Source organism: Physeter macrocephalus, chromosome 9 (assembly GCF_002837175.3).
Source record: "Physeter macrocephalus isolate SW-GA chromosome 9, ASM283717v5, whole genome shotgun sequence".
Taxonomy (NCBI): Eukaryota; Metazoa; Chordata; class Mammalia; order Artiodactyla; family Physeteridae; genus Physeter; species Physeter macrocephalus.
The window spans coordinates 47,895,162-47,910,605 of NC_041222.1; the positions used below are offsets into that span (position 1 = coordinate 47,895,162).

General features: G+C 38.1%; 1 protein-coding gene across 4 annotated transcripts in view; it reads left to right on the plus strand.

Annotated features, from left to right (window-relative positions):
* Positions 1–15,444, plus strand: part of RCL1 (RNA terminal phosphate cyclase like 1) — a 171,504-nt gene that overhangs the window by 122,434 nt on the left and 33,626 nt on the right. Inside the window, exon 9 of one of the 4 annotated variants that reach the window (XM_055087201.1) lies at positions 1,567–2,169. The exons of the other annotated variants lie outside the window; for them this stretch is intronic. Coding sequence (XP_054943176.1) covers positions 1,567–1,696 — 130 coding nt within the window. The 3' untranslated portion in view covers positions 1,697–2,169. Of the gene's footprint in view, positions 1–1,566; positions 2,170–15,444 lie in introns of those variants that run through there. 4 annotated transcript variants of the gene reach the window in all.

Genomic DNA, 15,444 nt, shown 5'->3' on the forward strand with positions numbered 1-15,444 from the left:
TTAAAATCTTGGTTGAATCTTGGTCCTGGTTACATTTCTACTTTATGTTTTTACTTTAGATATTTATTACTATATTGCAACATACATTCAGAATTTTTTTTGCATTATTTATTATGACTTCTATTAATATTAGGTCCTTACTTATTTCTCTAAGTGCTCTCAATGCTTTTTGCTATAAAATTGACATTATCAAATATGATAATTAAACCCTTAAATTGTCATTATGAGTTTGCTTAAGTTAGCCATATTTTGCTTAATTATTATCGCAAATATTTGCTCAGTTGGTTTGATTCTCTTCTGTTCCTTCCATCAGTGTTTTTAGATTTTATACCATCTTTACATGTACATTGCTATCATTCATTCCTGCTGTACATTTCAGGTTTATGAACTTTTTGTGGCTCTTGAGCTATGTATTTTCTAGATGGACTCTGCCAGTTAAACTGGGATTATATGTACCAGCTTCAGGCAAAAGTTAATTTAGAGTGAAGCTCTGAAATTCCTCTTCTATTCTCCTTGGTTTATATATGATCTGAAAAGTTGACGCTAAAAGTGAGCTGTGTTTTGTAATAACTCCTATTTGCCACCCCTTCTACAAATGCCTCACCAATGAGTTTTTCAAACCTCTGGCTGCTAACATTTAAATTCCTAATTGTAATCATTACTGGAGACCTCATGCATTTTGCTTAAGATCCTTTGGAACCAGAAGTCTCTGCATCTTCTCTGTCAACAAAAGTGTGTGATGAAATCACTTTATTTATAAATAATTGGTATCATTTTACAATTCATTTCCTTGCGAGCCCTAAATATACTTTTTCAACTTTATTACTGCTTGATATTGGGAAAGGGAATGATTTTGACATCAGTAGCAAAGCTATCAAGATCTTGTATAATTTATTCTTGAATTATCAGGCACAAGTCTCACTGAAATGTTGATAGTTATATTTTATATACTGCAACCAAGATGTGGAATTAACTTTAGCTCATTAAATGGATATTTCTGGATCCATACTTAGATCTACAGGAACATGCAAAATCAGGCAAAAACGGAAGTGATGATAAGAAATATTCAGTAATTCAAGGTAGTTGATGGTAACATCTGGGCCTTTGGAGGAAGGCCATGGAGGAATGTTTTATTAGGCTGAAGAAATATAGGTAATGAAAATGTGAATGGATATAAAGGCCTTCCTAATAATGAAGGTTGTTAAGTCTTAAAAATCACTTTTTAAGTGCTGATGTAATTTTCTTTGTTAAAAGGATAGATACGTAACCGGCCAGGATGAGTCTTAGGGAGTTGCTACTCAAAGTGTGGCCCACAGACCAGCAACACTAGTACCACCTGTGAACTTGTTAGAACTGTGGATCCACCACAGGTCTACCAATCAGAATCTGCATTTTAACAAGATGTCTAGATTATTTGTATGCACATTAACATCTGAGAAGCAAATTGCCTTGGAGCACTCTTCCCAAACTTTGCTGCATATAGGAATAAACTGGGGAGTTTAAAAATATACTTATGCCGGGACTTCCCTGGTGGAGCAGTGGTTAAGGATCTGCCTTCCCATGCAGGGGACACGGATTCGATCCCTGGTCCAGGAAGATCCCACATGTCGCGGAGCAACTGAGCCTGTGTGCCACAACTACTGAAGCCCATGTGCTTAGAGCCTGTGCTCCGCAACAAGAGAAGCCACTGCAATGAGAAGCCTGCGCACCGCCACGCAGAGTAGCCCCTGCTCGCCACAACTAGAGAAAGCCCGCTTACAGCAACAAAGACCCAATGCAGCCAAAATTAAATAAATAAATAAATTTATTTTTAAAAAAATGCTTATGCTAACCTCCAGAGATTCTAATTGACTAGGTCTGAGATGTGGTCCTGACAGTGGGAATTTTAAGTGTTCCCCAGATAATTCTAATGTGCAGCAGTTTCCACTGCCTTAAAACTATTTTAGTGGCATATGGAAATCCACTAAAACCCTGGACTCAGACATACTAATTTTTTTTAAATTGTGGTAAAAAAATACATAACATATAGTTTACCATTTTAAGTGTAAAATTCAGTGGCATTAAGTACTTTCACAGTGTTGTGTAACTATCATCCCTATCCATTTCCAGAACTTTTTCATCATCCCAAATAGAAATTCTCTACCAATTCAGCAGTTATTCCTCATTCTCACCAACCCTTATTAGTCTTCTTTCTCTCTGTATTTATTATTCTGGAATGTTTCATATAAATGGAATCACACAATATGTGGCCTTTGTGTTTGACTTATTTCACTTAGCATAATGTTTTCAAGGTTAATCCATGATGTAGCACATACCAGAATTTTGTTTCTTTTTATGGCTGAAGGCCACTCTCCCCACTTTCTGATAGCAGGGTTCTGAACCTCCACAAGGCTGAGGTTACATGGGAATTTCTTTAAGGTTGGAGACTGCCTTACCTGGTTGGGGCCCAGCAGCCTGTGGTGCAGATACAGGGTGATTGGGCTTTTGTTCACAAGGAGACTCACTTGAATTATCACAAGTAAGAAGGAGGGCATTTTAAGGATACAAGAGAGGTTGCATCCTTCACCATTCAAGGGAAAACAAGGCTTCTTGATCCTTGGGGAGACAAGAGCTTTGGGTTGGTTCTGCATCCCCAGAGGCTCTGGAGACCTCTCTCTTGAGTGAATGGAGCTTTCCTCTGGCATGCCATCATCAATGGATCCTAGCTACTCTTTGTATGTCTGCTTCTTTCTGTTATGCACTTGTATTCTTTCACTTTTTGATGACTATATTTCCTCTACTGCAACTTCTGCTTCTTACAAATTCATTTTTCATAAGGCTTACCAAGGCTTCTTTTAGCTCCTACAGCTGCCATTGCTAACCACCTCATTCTCTCCAGCAAAATTCTCTAGAGATGCCAGAAATCTGATTGGTCCAGCTCAACTTTCTGTACCAGATAACGTCCGTCACTGTCAAGCAGTGGTCCTTCTGGTCCAGTGGTTGTTTCATAGTCTCCTTGGGCTGGGGTGGGGTGGGCTGTGTAGGGCAGTTGTACTTGGAAGTTGCTGGAGGGAAAGGCAGACACAGTTGGTGTGTCTAGAATAGCATGTGACTTGGAGTTGGCCTCTCTGTACTTATCACCTGTGTGCTCAGGTTGATAGTGAATATATTTTTACATGGGAAAGTACTGGTTAATCATGAAGCCTGACTTTCCTACCCAGTTGTAAAGGCAAGTGTATTCTTGAAAACATATTTAAGAAACAGTTAAAATAAGACACAGGACACTTAGTTAAATTTGACCTTCAGGTAAGCAATGAATAAATTTCAGTTGAGCAACATCAATGTTTGTGACATACTCACACTAAAAGATTATTCATTGTTTTTGTTTTTGTTGTTTTCTAAATCAGGCAACCCTAATGCCAAGAGATTTTTCAAAGGAAAAGCTATTCCTCAGGTATGTTATGAAAAAGTCTGAGAATTAGGAAATGGTCTGTGCCTGAGATGTTCCAGCTACCTTCTGCAGGTAGGGGAATGTATTGCATTACACTGTGTATTTTGCAGTGTCTGTAAAATTCATTTGGTGCTTAACTTTATGCTCCAAATAGTCTTAACTATGGCTGCTGCTGCTGCTGGCGTTGCTACTGTGGTTCCCTGTCTATTTTATCACATGATGCACGCCAGCTGGGTAATCTAATGAGAGTTTAACAAAGGGGCTATTTACAGTCCTGTGGGAAGTGTGTAGGAAACCACGAGGGAGACTGCAGTAACCCCAGGCAGGCACGGTAACCTCATCTAGGCCTGGTGGCTGTGTGAACAGGACCACTTCATAGGCTTTGTGGCCACCTGTCAAGGGACCTCGACAGCCCCATGGCGACCCTGCAGGTAGGCAGCTGGAGAATACACATCTCACCTTCACTCTCCTTCCTTCCTTCCTCCCTCCGTTCCCCTGCCAGGGCTCTCAGGCGACTAAATCCAGGCAGAAGGCACACAGGCCAGCCTCCCCAGTGCACAGGTGGGTGGAGAGGAGCACAGAGTGTACGGAACGGCAAATGGAAGACTCAAGCTCAAATCCTTCCTCTGCACAGACCCTGTTAATCATTTTACGTAGTCACCTCACTTGATCTCACAGCAGTTTTATGATGAAAGTACTATTAGTGCCCCTGTTTTACTGATGTGGTTAAAGGATTAGTAATATTGAATAACTTGCTCAGGGTCACATAGCTAGTAAACAGTATGAGAATCTAAAACTATCTATTCACCTCCATTTCACTGTACAAGACTTCCTGGTGACATCTTTTCATTGTTATTCTTTTTTTTTTTTTTTTTAACTTTCATGGTGTTTAAAATTTTCATTGTTCACATGTTCTAAAACTATCTATTCACCTCCATTTCACTGTACAAGACTTCCTGGGGACATCTTTTCATTTTTTTTCTTTTTTTTTTTTTTTTAACTTTCATGGTGTTTAAAATTTTCATTGTTCACATGTCATGTTGCCAACTATTGAAAAATCCCCCCAGATCTAGTTTAGCAGCTTGTATACAAAACGTGGTCACTCAATGTTTGTTCATTTTCTGTTTGACTTCTGGTTTGGGGTGGCAGCAGAATCAGGGAGCCCAGGTTTAAGAGTTGGGTCAGTCAGTTGTTTCCTTGCAGGAAAGCTGATAAAAGAAGACACCTGGCTCAGAATCCATGGTTCACGTGGCACAAGTGAAGTCCCAACAAGTCAAGACTCTCAGACATCCCAAAGAGTAATTTTACAGAATCTTAGGTTTGGAAGGGCCCTTAGAGGTCACCTACAACCTTGACCTAATGTGTGACTCCTATTCAAGATTCAGTCCATCTCTTCGTCCCTAGGGTTATCCTCTAAGTAAACACATCAAGATAGTGTCTGACCAAGAGATTTAGGGAAGGGTCCATAACTCCCTTGAGTGATTCTTTGTTTTTACTACCTAAGAGTTCCATTTCACTGCTGAACTTTGAACCTTGGTTTGCCCACTGATAAGACGGTGGTGGGTAATATAAGATATAATAATCTCCTTAGTCTCCTTGAAAATTTGCAGTGCTTCCTAAAGAAAGTGCCAAGTTGTGCTGTTGAAATAAGTAGGAGAAAACTTAGACTCCCAAAGTTAATTTAGCTAAATTCCTGATATATAAAAGTCAGGAGAAGGAAATGTGGGTTCGAATTTTAATTATGAGGCAAAACATGAAAGATGGTTCAGTTAGTGTATAATGTAATTCAAAAAGTGAAAATAATGGACTAGAGACAAGTGTTTACTTCTGGAAAGTGAAACAGAAAGAGATAAAAGCCAAATGACTTTTTTTCTATAAAAAGCCAAGCCCATTACTCTCAAAAGCTGAAATCTTCCCTTTCATTTGGATTTTTGAATCATTACACCCCTAGAAACATAGTTTTTGAGTTTGCAGTTCCCATAGGATTGCATAAGTTATTTACACCATTAAATTTACTTTAATTTAATATAATTTATATATATATTTTTTCTTCCAACTTGTACGTTTAGGGTTTTTTTTAATAGCCAAAGAAGGTAGTTTGAGTTTAAAACTCGGTTTCAGAGGAAGGTTAGGTTAAGTGGGGAGAATTCTGCTGTTTGGATGTGGCTTTCTCTCTCAGTCTATTATAGGAGCACAGGTGTCGTGGGCCTAAATTCTGTGTTTGCTGTGCCTATCCTGCCACCCCTGACTTCCCTCAGCTACTTTCAATCGGGGTTCCCCCTTTCTGCTCCTGTGACACCTTAGGCATGCGTGTTTATGGTACTTGTATAGGTCCTAGTACTTGTACAGTACTTGTAGAGGGTCGTGTGGGTAGAAAGGGCATCTCATTGATCTATCTCATTGATCTTAGTAACCGAATATGCCCAGCATGTAGTAAATGCTCAACAAATGCTTGTTGAGAGAATGAATGGATTCTCTCACTCTCTAATGAAGCCTTCCTACCTGCAGGAGCTCCACAGTACCCTCTGCATGATTGTGCCGGTGAGGGGGTGAGGGGGGAGGTAGTTGCCTGAGTGAATCTGGGCCACTGCAGATTTTCTGCTGCCAGTACCTGTGCCTGAAAGTTCTCCCTTTGTTTCTGTTTTCTTTGACTTAAGACAAATAGAAGCTTTAGTCCCACTTAAAATGCATATGTCCTTTGAAGAGGTAACTCTTTAAACTTTATGAAGATGTAAACCTCATTCTAAACCTTACAATTTAGTGTAAGTCCACTTGTGACCTCCAGTTCTTGGAAGGGGGTTTGTTATAGGAGACAGGAGAGATAGAATGAAGATACCAACAGCCTGAAGAAGGGTGCAGAGAAGGGGCAGCTGGGGATACAGAGGGAAACCTCTAAATAATTTTGTGTCATCCTCACCAGACTGGTTTTTTATGTTTTTCAAAAGGTTCTTTGGGTTATGCGATAAGAAGAAAGTCCTAAAAGCATCTTCCTTTCCAGGTTTGGGCTTTGTAACAAAGTCCTTTTAAAGATAATGCCTGGGCCTTTGATGTCTAATTCTAGTTGAAAAGAAAAATAATGTAAGGAATGACTCTAATGGTGGAAATTGCATGTCAGTAAAGAGGATAGTGCTATTAGAGTCTGGGGTAATTTGGGAGACAGAAAGTCCTTTCTGATAGCTCTTAAATTGTACAAAGTCAATGCTAGTTAGCTTAATCTGCCTGCTTGTAAGATCGGCCCTGGATAATGCCACGACTTATTGGTGGGAAGTAAGTAGAATTGTCTTGGTTTGTCTGGGACTGTCTCCATTTTAGCACTGAAAGTTCTCCGTATCTTGGGAAACCCTCAGTACTGGTCAAACCACAGCATTTGGTCACTCCAAATGACTCAAATGTGAAGGTGCATTATGGTCTCTTAATTTTAACATTAATACAGCTTCTAACTTGTTCTCCAGTACCTGTGGGAAGAAGATACGTTTTTTAATAAGTAAACAAGTCACACAGTTCGGGATGATGTCGGCTCTCCTATCTCATTTTGATAAGGCAATCTCATAATCAGCAGAGAACTCCCAAATGTGGCTATAAAAATAACAACAATTACATAATTATACTTACCTGGTTTAAACCACTAATAAAACATTGCCAAATTTTAGCTTAGTGTGTGAAGATAAATATTTTTATCTGCAAAGATAAATATCTGCAGATGAAATATCTTCATCTGCAAAGATGTTGCATTACATGCACAAGAAGAGTTTTATTTTTCTGGCTTAGCATACTTTTGTTTTAATTACGGCTTCCATCATTTTTCACCACATTAACAGAACACAGTTGATTTATTGTTGCAGGATATAATTTCAATGGACACCTATTACTTTTGTTTACTGAAAGCACTGTACTGTGTTATTTATTTTTAAAATATATTTAATGAGGCATCCTTTCATTTATAGCTCACCTGTACTTAATATAAACTTTTAAGAATTAGTGTCATTTATAGAGATCTAAATATATAGAGAAGAAATAGAGAGGGGAGAGAGCCACCAGATGCCTGCTGCCTTCCAACACCTAAAGTGCTACATTTATTTATTATGTGAATATAGAGACAGTAAGACTATTCATGAATCACAAATCAATAATATCCACCAAAGCCATGCATTAAAAACAAATCAAAACACATTACTAAATAACTCTTGGGTTAAGGAGAAAATCAAATGGAAATTACAAAACATGTAAAGATTAATGGACACAGAAGCATTACAAAATCTGTGTAAAATCTTTACAAAATCTGTGGTTTATAGTCAACATGCTACCCAGAAGGAAACCTATAGTGTTATGCATATAGAAAATAAAGGATATTGAAAATAAATTAAGGGGACTTCCCTGGTGGTGCAGTGGTTAAGAATCCGCCTGCCAATGCAGGGGACATGGGTTCAGTCCCTCGTCCGGGAAGATCCCACATGCCGTGGAGCAACAAAGCCCATGCACCACGAATACTGAGCCTGTGCTCTGGAGCCCACGAGCCACAACTACTGAGCCTGTGCGCCACAACTACTGAAGCCCGCGCGCCTAGAGCCTGTACTCCACAACAAGAGAAGCCACCTCAATGAGAAGCCCGCGCATTGTAATGAAGAGTAGCCCTCGCTTGCCGCAACTAGAGAAAGCCCGCGCACAGCAACAAAAGTAAAAAATAAGTAAATAAAATAAATAAATTTATTTAAAAAAGAAAATAAATTAAGCAAACTTTCAAATCAAAAGTTAACCTCCCAATTCAGCAGTCAAACAAACAAACAAAAACCCCAAAATGAACACAAAAGAGAATGGAAAAATGTAAAAAATGTAATGGCAGAAAATAATGCAATAGAAAATGATAGTAGAGGCAGCTGAACTTGCGAAAGTTCTCCTTTTACATTAGAATCTCAGCTGCCTGTTCTCTTATTTGGATACTCACCTCCCGGCCCAAGGAATATGGATTATGGACATTGAAACAGAAACAGAAGGAAGAGAGCAGGAAATCCATGATTACCTTTCTCTGGGAGACTGCAGAGGGGAGAAGAATAACTAACATTTACTAAGATATATGTCAAACATTATGGTATGCAGGTTATATACATTTTTTTGGTTTAATAATATATCTTACTCATTTACAGATGAGAATATTGAAGCTCAGAGTGGCTTAGTAATTTCTTCAACTTGACCAGACAGTAAGTAATGGTGCTTGGACTTGAATTCTAGAAGGGTTATTAATTGGAGTTTAATTTACCACGTGTTGTCAGTTAAAGATGCCATTGGTTTTAGAAACATCTTGTTTTGAAAACTCACATCTGTCTGGGAAGGTCATGGGGCTATCAGTCATTCACATTTTAGAGTGAAATGGTTTAAACAAATTGCTTTCCTCTCAACACTTAGCTGAGGTTAGCTTAGCTGTATTAAAAAAATGGGACATTTGAAATGGTTGGAGAGGGAGGAGTAATGAAGTAGGAGTGGTCCTGCTTGGAGGCTGAGGTCTGGATGAGACTGTAAGCAAAAGTACAGAAAGGGAAGTGGGAAGATGCCAACGACAGAGTCTGACTATTTCAAAATTCTGGCTAGGGTCAGCCCCACCCACAAGAAGAGCAAGACAGGTTCTTCCTCTTCTCTCTCCTGTACAAATCAGTCCCTATTCCTGGGAAAAGAGGTCCAGGTCCAAGGGCTGCTCTAGGGAAAATAGAGTCGGAATGGACTTTAGAGGCTATGCATGCTACTCCCCATCAGGCTTCCCCCACACCCATACAGTACCCCAAACTATCCCTGACATTCTTTCTGGACCAGAGTGATAAGAAACCTGCTCCCTCTGAAGACAGCTCATAATCCACTTTGAGTTTGAGCTTATTGTTAGAAAATCCTTCCTATCATTAGCAAAAATCTTGTCTCCCTTCAATTTCCCCTCATTGGTCTTACTTCTGCCCTCTGGAATTGCCCAGTCTGTGTGATATTTGTTCAAATGGAATTTGATCTGTCATGTACTGTTGTTTTTGGCTGATTTGCTAAGTTGATTAGATTCCTCTATAAACTCAACGTTTTGGATCAAGGTAAATGTGGTAAAATGTTCTAGCAATTATTTTTTCAGAAAGACTGCCACTGCTTTCTTAAAATAAGAATGCTCCCAATTAACAGATTCATTTTGTGAGAACAGGCTTATATACAAATCCATAGACTAACCCACACAAAGCATCCACATAAAAAAGAAACAATCAGTATATTTTTCCTGTTGATAGGCACTGCCTGAAAGCTACCTCTGTTCTGTGTGGCAAAGTAAAGTAACTAGATGTTGAGAAGAGATCGTCAAGTTAACCAGCTTGGGAAAATGTTCCACTTCACTTTTGATTTTAAAAAATAACAATTAAAATGATAATGAGGTACCTTTTTTCTTCCATTCATTTAGCTACAAAACAAGGCAACACCCATAGTAATATTTGATATTTGTTGGGAAGAAGTAAAATTAGTACTCTCATCCATTACCATTAGTATTGCAAAAATCTTCTAGAAATCAATTTAGTAATATCTATGATTTAAAAATATCAGATCTTTGGCCTAGTAGAATCTTCTGGGAAATTGTACTAAGGAAATAATCAAAAGATTTAAAAATATGTGATGAAAATTTGCAATCTGTTACAGAACAATTATTTGTAATGGCAAAAAATTGTTCACAACATAAAAATCCAACAATAGGAAATGGTTAATTCCATTATGGCACATCCGCTCAGTGGGAGATTAGGCAGCCATTACAAGTAATGATTACAAAAACAACACTTGGTGTAATCCAGATGGTCCTAGAGGAAAAATCTTAAGTAAGTCATTGGGGTGGAAGCAGAAAAATGCTGAGACTCGCTAGTTTGTAGCCTCATAAAAAATTCTTGCAGTATATAAAAAATCATGTATACAAAGAAATACACTGAAATTATTTTTATGATAGAAAGATGAGAGAAGAGTTTTATAATTAATCAAGATAATGACCTAATGCCTCACTTTTAAACCAAAAAGTGCTGTATAAATTAATTTTCATCTGGACTGTTGCCAAGAACTGCATCACTAACCTTGAGCAGCAGAAATATACAACTATTACTATAATCTTTTGGGGGATGTGTCAAGAATATAAATGTAAACGCCTCTCTCTGAAAATAAGCATCTTAGGTATATACCCAACCCCTTATTTCTTCCCGTGCTACTCCTCTAACAAAACTGGAGGAGACCACAGAGTAGAAAAGGAGCTTTTCCAGAAGCAGAATTTTGAAGTCTCAATAAGATGCTAACAGATAAACCCCTTCTCCTCTCCTCTAGGATATCCTGCTTACTGCACTGAGCTCTGGGAGGAAAAAGTACTAATGTGCCTAGTTACAAATGAAGGAGAGGAAAAGGGAGGAGTTGCTGGGAGAGTAAAACACTCCGGGTCCTCTGACACCCAGAGGAAAATTCAGAGCTGGACTACATTGCTGATTCTTTGGCCAGTGGAGCGGAAGGCAGATTTCTTGGTTAAATACAAACCTTCTTTCCTGCTCTTGCTGCTTCTATTGGACTTTTACAGAAGCTAGGATTTTCGCACATTTTGGCTGACTTCTTTATTCTGTTTTTCTTCTCCAACTTTATTATGGAAGGTTGTCTAGTGTTTCCTGTTTGTCTGAGGTCCCCATTGGTAGTAGCAGAAACACTAGTTATTGGGATGTGCTTGATTATTTGAGTCTCCAAAGCTCCTGGTCACTGCAGATTGTGGGACCAAGAGTTAACACAAGGATATGACTGTCAGTCAGTTTTCAGATACGTGTATGCCACTGGGCACACCAAAATGTGGGATATATTAGTCAGCTGTTGTTACACTAAAGCTGAGTAACAGCCTCACAACTTAGTGGCTCATAAAAAACAATAATTTATTTTCCTTGTTCATGGCTCATAGATGAGCTAGCACTGCCCTGTTTCTGCAGGTCAGCTAGGCTTGTATCAAAGCTTCAGGTTGGGATCACCTGTGTTCCATGTGTCCTCAGAATCCCATTAGCTACATGAGGTACATTCTTTTCCTGATGGATCACCAAGCACAAGAGGCAGGCCAAGTCAAACCACTCATTTGGGGCCTGTACTCACATTTGCTCTTATTCAGTGGCCAAAGCAAGTCACATACATGACTATACCCAACGTCATTGGGATGGAGAAATAACTCTTATTAGATGTTCATATGGCAGAAGGAGGGGGTGAAGAATTGAGAACAATTATCTAATTTACTCTAAGGAACAATGTGTAAACAGATTAATTCAAATACTTCAAAAGGAAAACCCACTGACTTGCAGAATAAATAGCATTATTGCCATGTGTAAAAAATATTCCATTTTTCTAATTAGACTAATGAAAACAATAAAATATCTCAGTTACCTCATATTTCTTTTAAAGAATGTACAGGCTCACTACATTTTAATGACAATTCCTGCTTATGATTATGTTGGGTGTCTGGCCAAGTAGGAACTGGTTCACTTGTAGGTGAGTTTCTGATTTTGGATTTTACACACACACCAACCCACCCACACACACACACACACACACACAAACACACACACCCCACTTGTTTTTAGGAGTTTGTAATCAGTGAGTAAAATGTGCCCTGAAAGGAAACCACTTGGTAAGAACTGCTATATGGTAAGAAAAGGTGACTCAAGAAAAGAAGTTCCTTGTGGTTGTAAACTTTACTATGTTGTGGATCTCTACAAAAATAAGCCTTCTTTTAAAAAAGAAGCTGATTTAAGGCAAAAGTTTTAAACTGGAGGTTTCTGTTTTAATTTTTCAAAATGAGAACACTTCTCAGGAAATTTTTGTATTTGTTTTAATGTAAAAAGCAAAGGCAAGGGATAAATAAAATCTGAGTTCAAGCTAGATAGGTTGCAACAACAACTATATTTATTTATTTATTTTTTGAAAGCTAAATTCTTTTAAGATATTTTATTTATTTATTTAGGTTGCGTCGGGTCTTAGTTGCAGGCACATGGGATCATCGTTGAGGCATGCGGGATCTGTTTGTTGTTGAGTGCGAGCTCTTCCTTGAGGCACTTGGGCTTCTCTCTAGTTGTGGCGCACGGGCTCCAGGGCACATGGGCTCTGTAGTTTGCGGCTCTCGGGCTCTCTAGTTGAAGTTCAGTAGTTGTGGCGCACGGGCTTAGTTGCCCCACGGCATGTGGGATCTTAGTTCCCAACCAGGGATCAAACCTGCATTCCCTGCATTGGAATGCGAATTCTTTACCAATGGACCACCAGGGAAGTCCCGCAACTTTAAACTCTAGGGAAAAAGCGCTGATAGCTCAGAGTAAAAGCAAGTAATAGATTCAAGGAAAAATGGTTAGGGAATTTTTTTTGTCTGATTTTGTAAATTAACAGTGGTCTTTCTCCATATTTTTCCTGTTTTTTTAGATTCAGATTAGAAGTTGTATAGATATGAGAGATTAGAGAATTGGTCAATAACAGAGAAAGATGGAGTAATTTCAGTTTCAGAAAGTTCATCTAGCTTTGCCTAGATGGATAAATGGGGACACTAAAGCATGAGTCTGACATTTCTTGTCCCAGCTTAGTGGACTTCCTCCTGAAATGGAACTGGCACTTTAAAGCACATCTCTTTGCCTTTTTTCTAAAGAAAAAGGAAATTACATATTCTGATTAACCAGCAATTATCCCTCATTAATGAAGAAAGCACAATTTTTAACACTCCCGCTACTTGGCACTCTGGAAGCAATCAAGTGAGGCAAGATCCCTATAGCCTTAAGGGCTTTTTTTTCTTGAACAGACAAAACTAGGGTAATTTAATGAGTAATAGCAATCATTTTTTACAATCAAAAGGACTGCAGGATTTAATTAATTATTTGACTAATGCATAAAAGTAATATTTATGCTTTTCCAAAGGCCAGTATTCAGCATGGACTAAGAGAGGAATGTGTTTTAATAACGTCTCAGCAGAGTTTTATGACTTTAATTTTTTAAAGTGTCTTTATATCCATCATTCTATTTTATTCATAGTATTTTGGAAAGTGAGTCAGGCATTTTAATAGCCATTTTAAAGATATCTCTAGTAGGTTACATTTTCTAAATAAAGTGACAACTGCTTAGTACTAGCGTTATAGCCGGCATGTGAAGCTCTTGAGGACATCTAAACTCTGACCCCTGAAATTCATATAATGCCCTATGACTGCTCAAAGAAAATGTGCTTCAAGTAATTTATTCTTATTAAAATGATTTAACTGTGACAATAAAGTTCATTTTCTCATGTCTTTAACATTTAAAATGGATTAATTGTTTAACTAGAAAGTTGTATTCCACTGATTAGTATAGGATGAAAAAAACACCTATTTGTTTCTTCCTCAAGGAAATGTAGGATGTTTTAAAAATATGAAGTACATTTTTTTGTTTAAGATTAGTCTGCAACGTTATAAATAACTTGAAGAGTCTTCCAAAGTTGCAACATCTGAATTCAATTGTGTGTTTCCTGTCAGGCTTTTTTATACATAGTTTTTTTCCAACATTTTATTAGGAAAATTGTCAAATATACTGAAAAACTGAAACATCTACACAGTGAATTATATATACTCATCAACGAGATTCTACAATTAGCAGTTAATTTGCTTTATCACATATTTATCCAACCATCTATTTATTGATCCCTCCATCCATCAATCCATCTTATTTTTTGATGCATTTCAAAATAAGTTTAAACATCAGTATACTTCAGCTAGTACTTCAGCATACATATTATTAATGAGTTCAATATTTATTTATGGGGGTTTTTTGAGGTAAGATTTACATATTGGGAATTCACCATCTTAAGTGTACCACTCAATGAATTTTGACAAACGCATATACTTGGGTAACCTAAACCCCTATCAAAATATAAAATATTCCCACCTTCCCAGACAGTTCACTCATGCTTCGTCTCAGACAATCCCCACATACCTATCCCTCAAAAGGCAACCACTACTATATTTTTCAACACAGCTTAGTTTAGTAGCAGTATATAAGCGTTTCAGTTGTTATACATCTTCACTGATATTTGGTATTGTCAGTCTTTTTATTTTAACCACTCTTATGCATTTAGAGCAGTGTCTCACTGACTAATGATTTTGAGCACTTATTCATGTATTTATGGCATTCCTATATCTTCCTTTGTGAAATCTCAGTTTAAATCTTTGGTCATTTTTAATTGGGTTGTTTGCTTTTTTAATATTGAATAGTAGGATTTTATATATTTTGGATAAATCTTTTGTCAGATATATGATTTGCAAATCTTTTCTACCAGTCTGTATCTTGCCTATTCATTTGCTAAGCAGTGCCTTTTGATGCAGAATATTGGCATACTGATTTATGTAGATCTTTCAAATGTTGACACATCTGATTATACAAAATTTAAAAGATGACGTTTATTCATAGCGCTATCAATCTTATCAGAAAAGTATTTAAGTATTGAAAAGCTGTCAAGCTAATAATGTTGGCAGATGCTAGGGTTCCAAAATTCAAGAAAATGTCTGCCATTACCCAATTCCAAATACCCATAGTTTATTAGTCATTCTTTTTTTTAAATATACAATTTTATTTATTATTATTATTATTATTACTATGTTTTTGGCTGCATTGGGTCTTTGTTGCTGCGTGCAAGCTTTCTCTAGCTATGGCGAGCAGGAACTCCTCTTCGTTGCGGTGCGCGGCCTTCTCCTTGCAGTGGCTTCTCTTGTTGCTGAGCACGGGCTCTAGACGCGTGGACTTCAGTAGTTGTCCCGCACGGGCTGAATAGTTGTGACATGCAGTCTCTAGAGCACAGGCTCAGTAGTTGTGGCGTATGGGCTCAGTTGCTCCGCAGCATGTGGGATCTTCCTGGACCAGGGCTGGAACCCATGTCCCCTGCCTTGGCAGGCGGATTCTTAACCACTGCACCACCAGGGAAGCCCTGATTTCTTTTTTGATGTAAGCATTTACAGCTATAAATCCTACCCTAGGTCGGGCACCCCCTCCCTGACTGCTGCCCC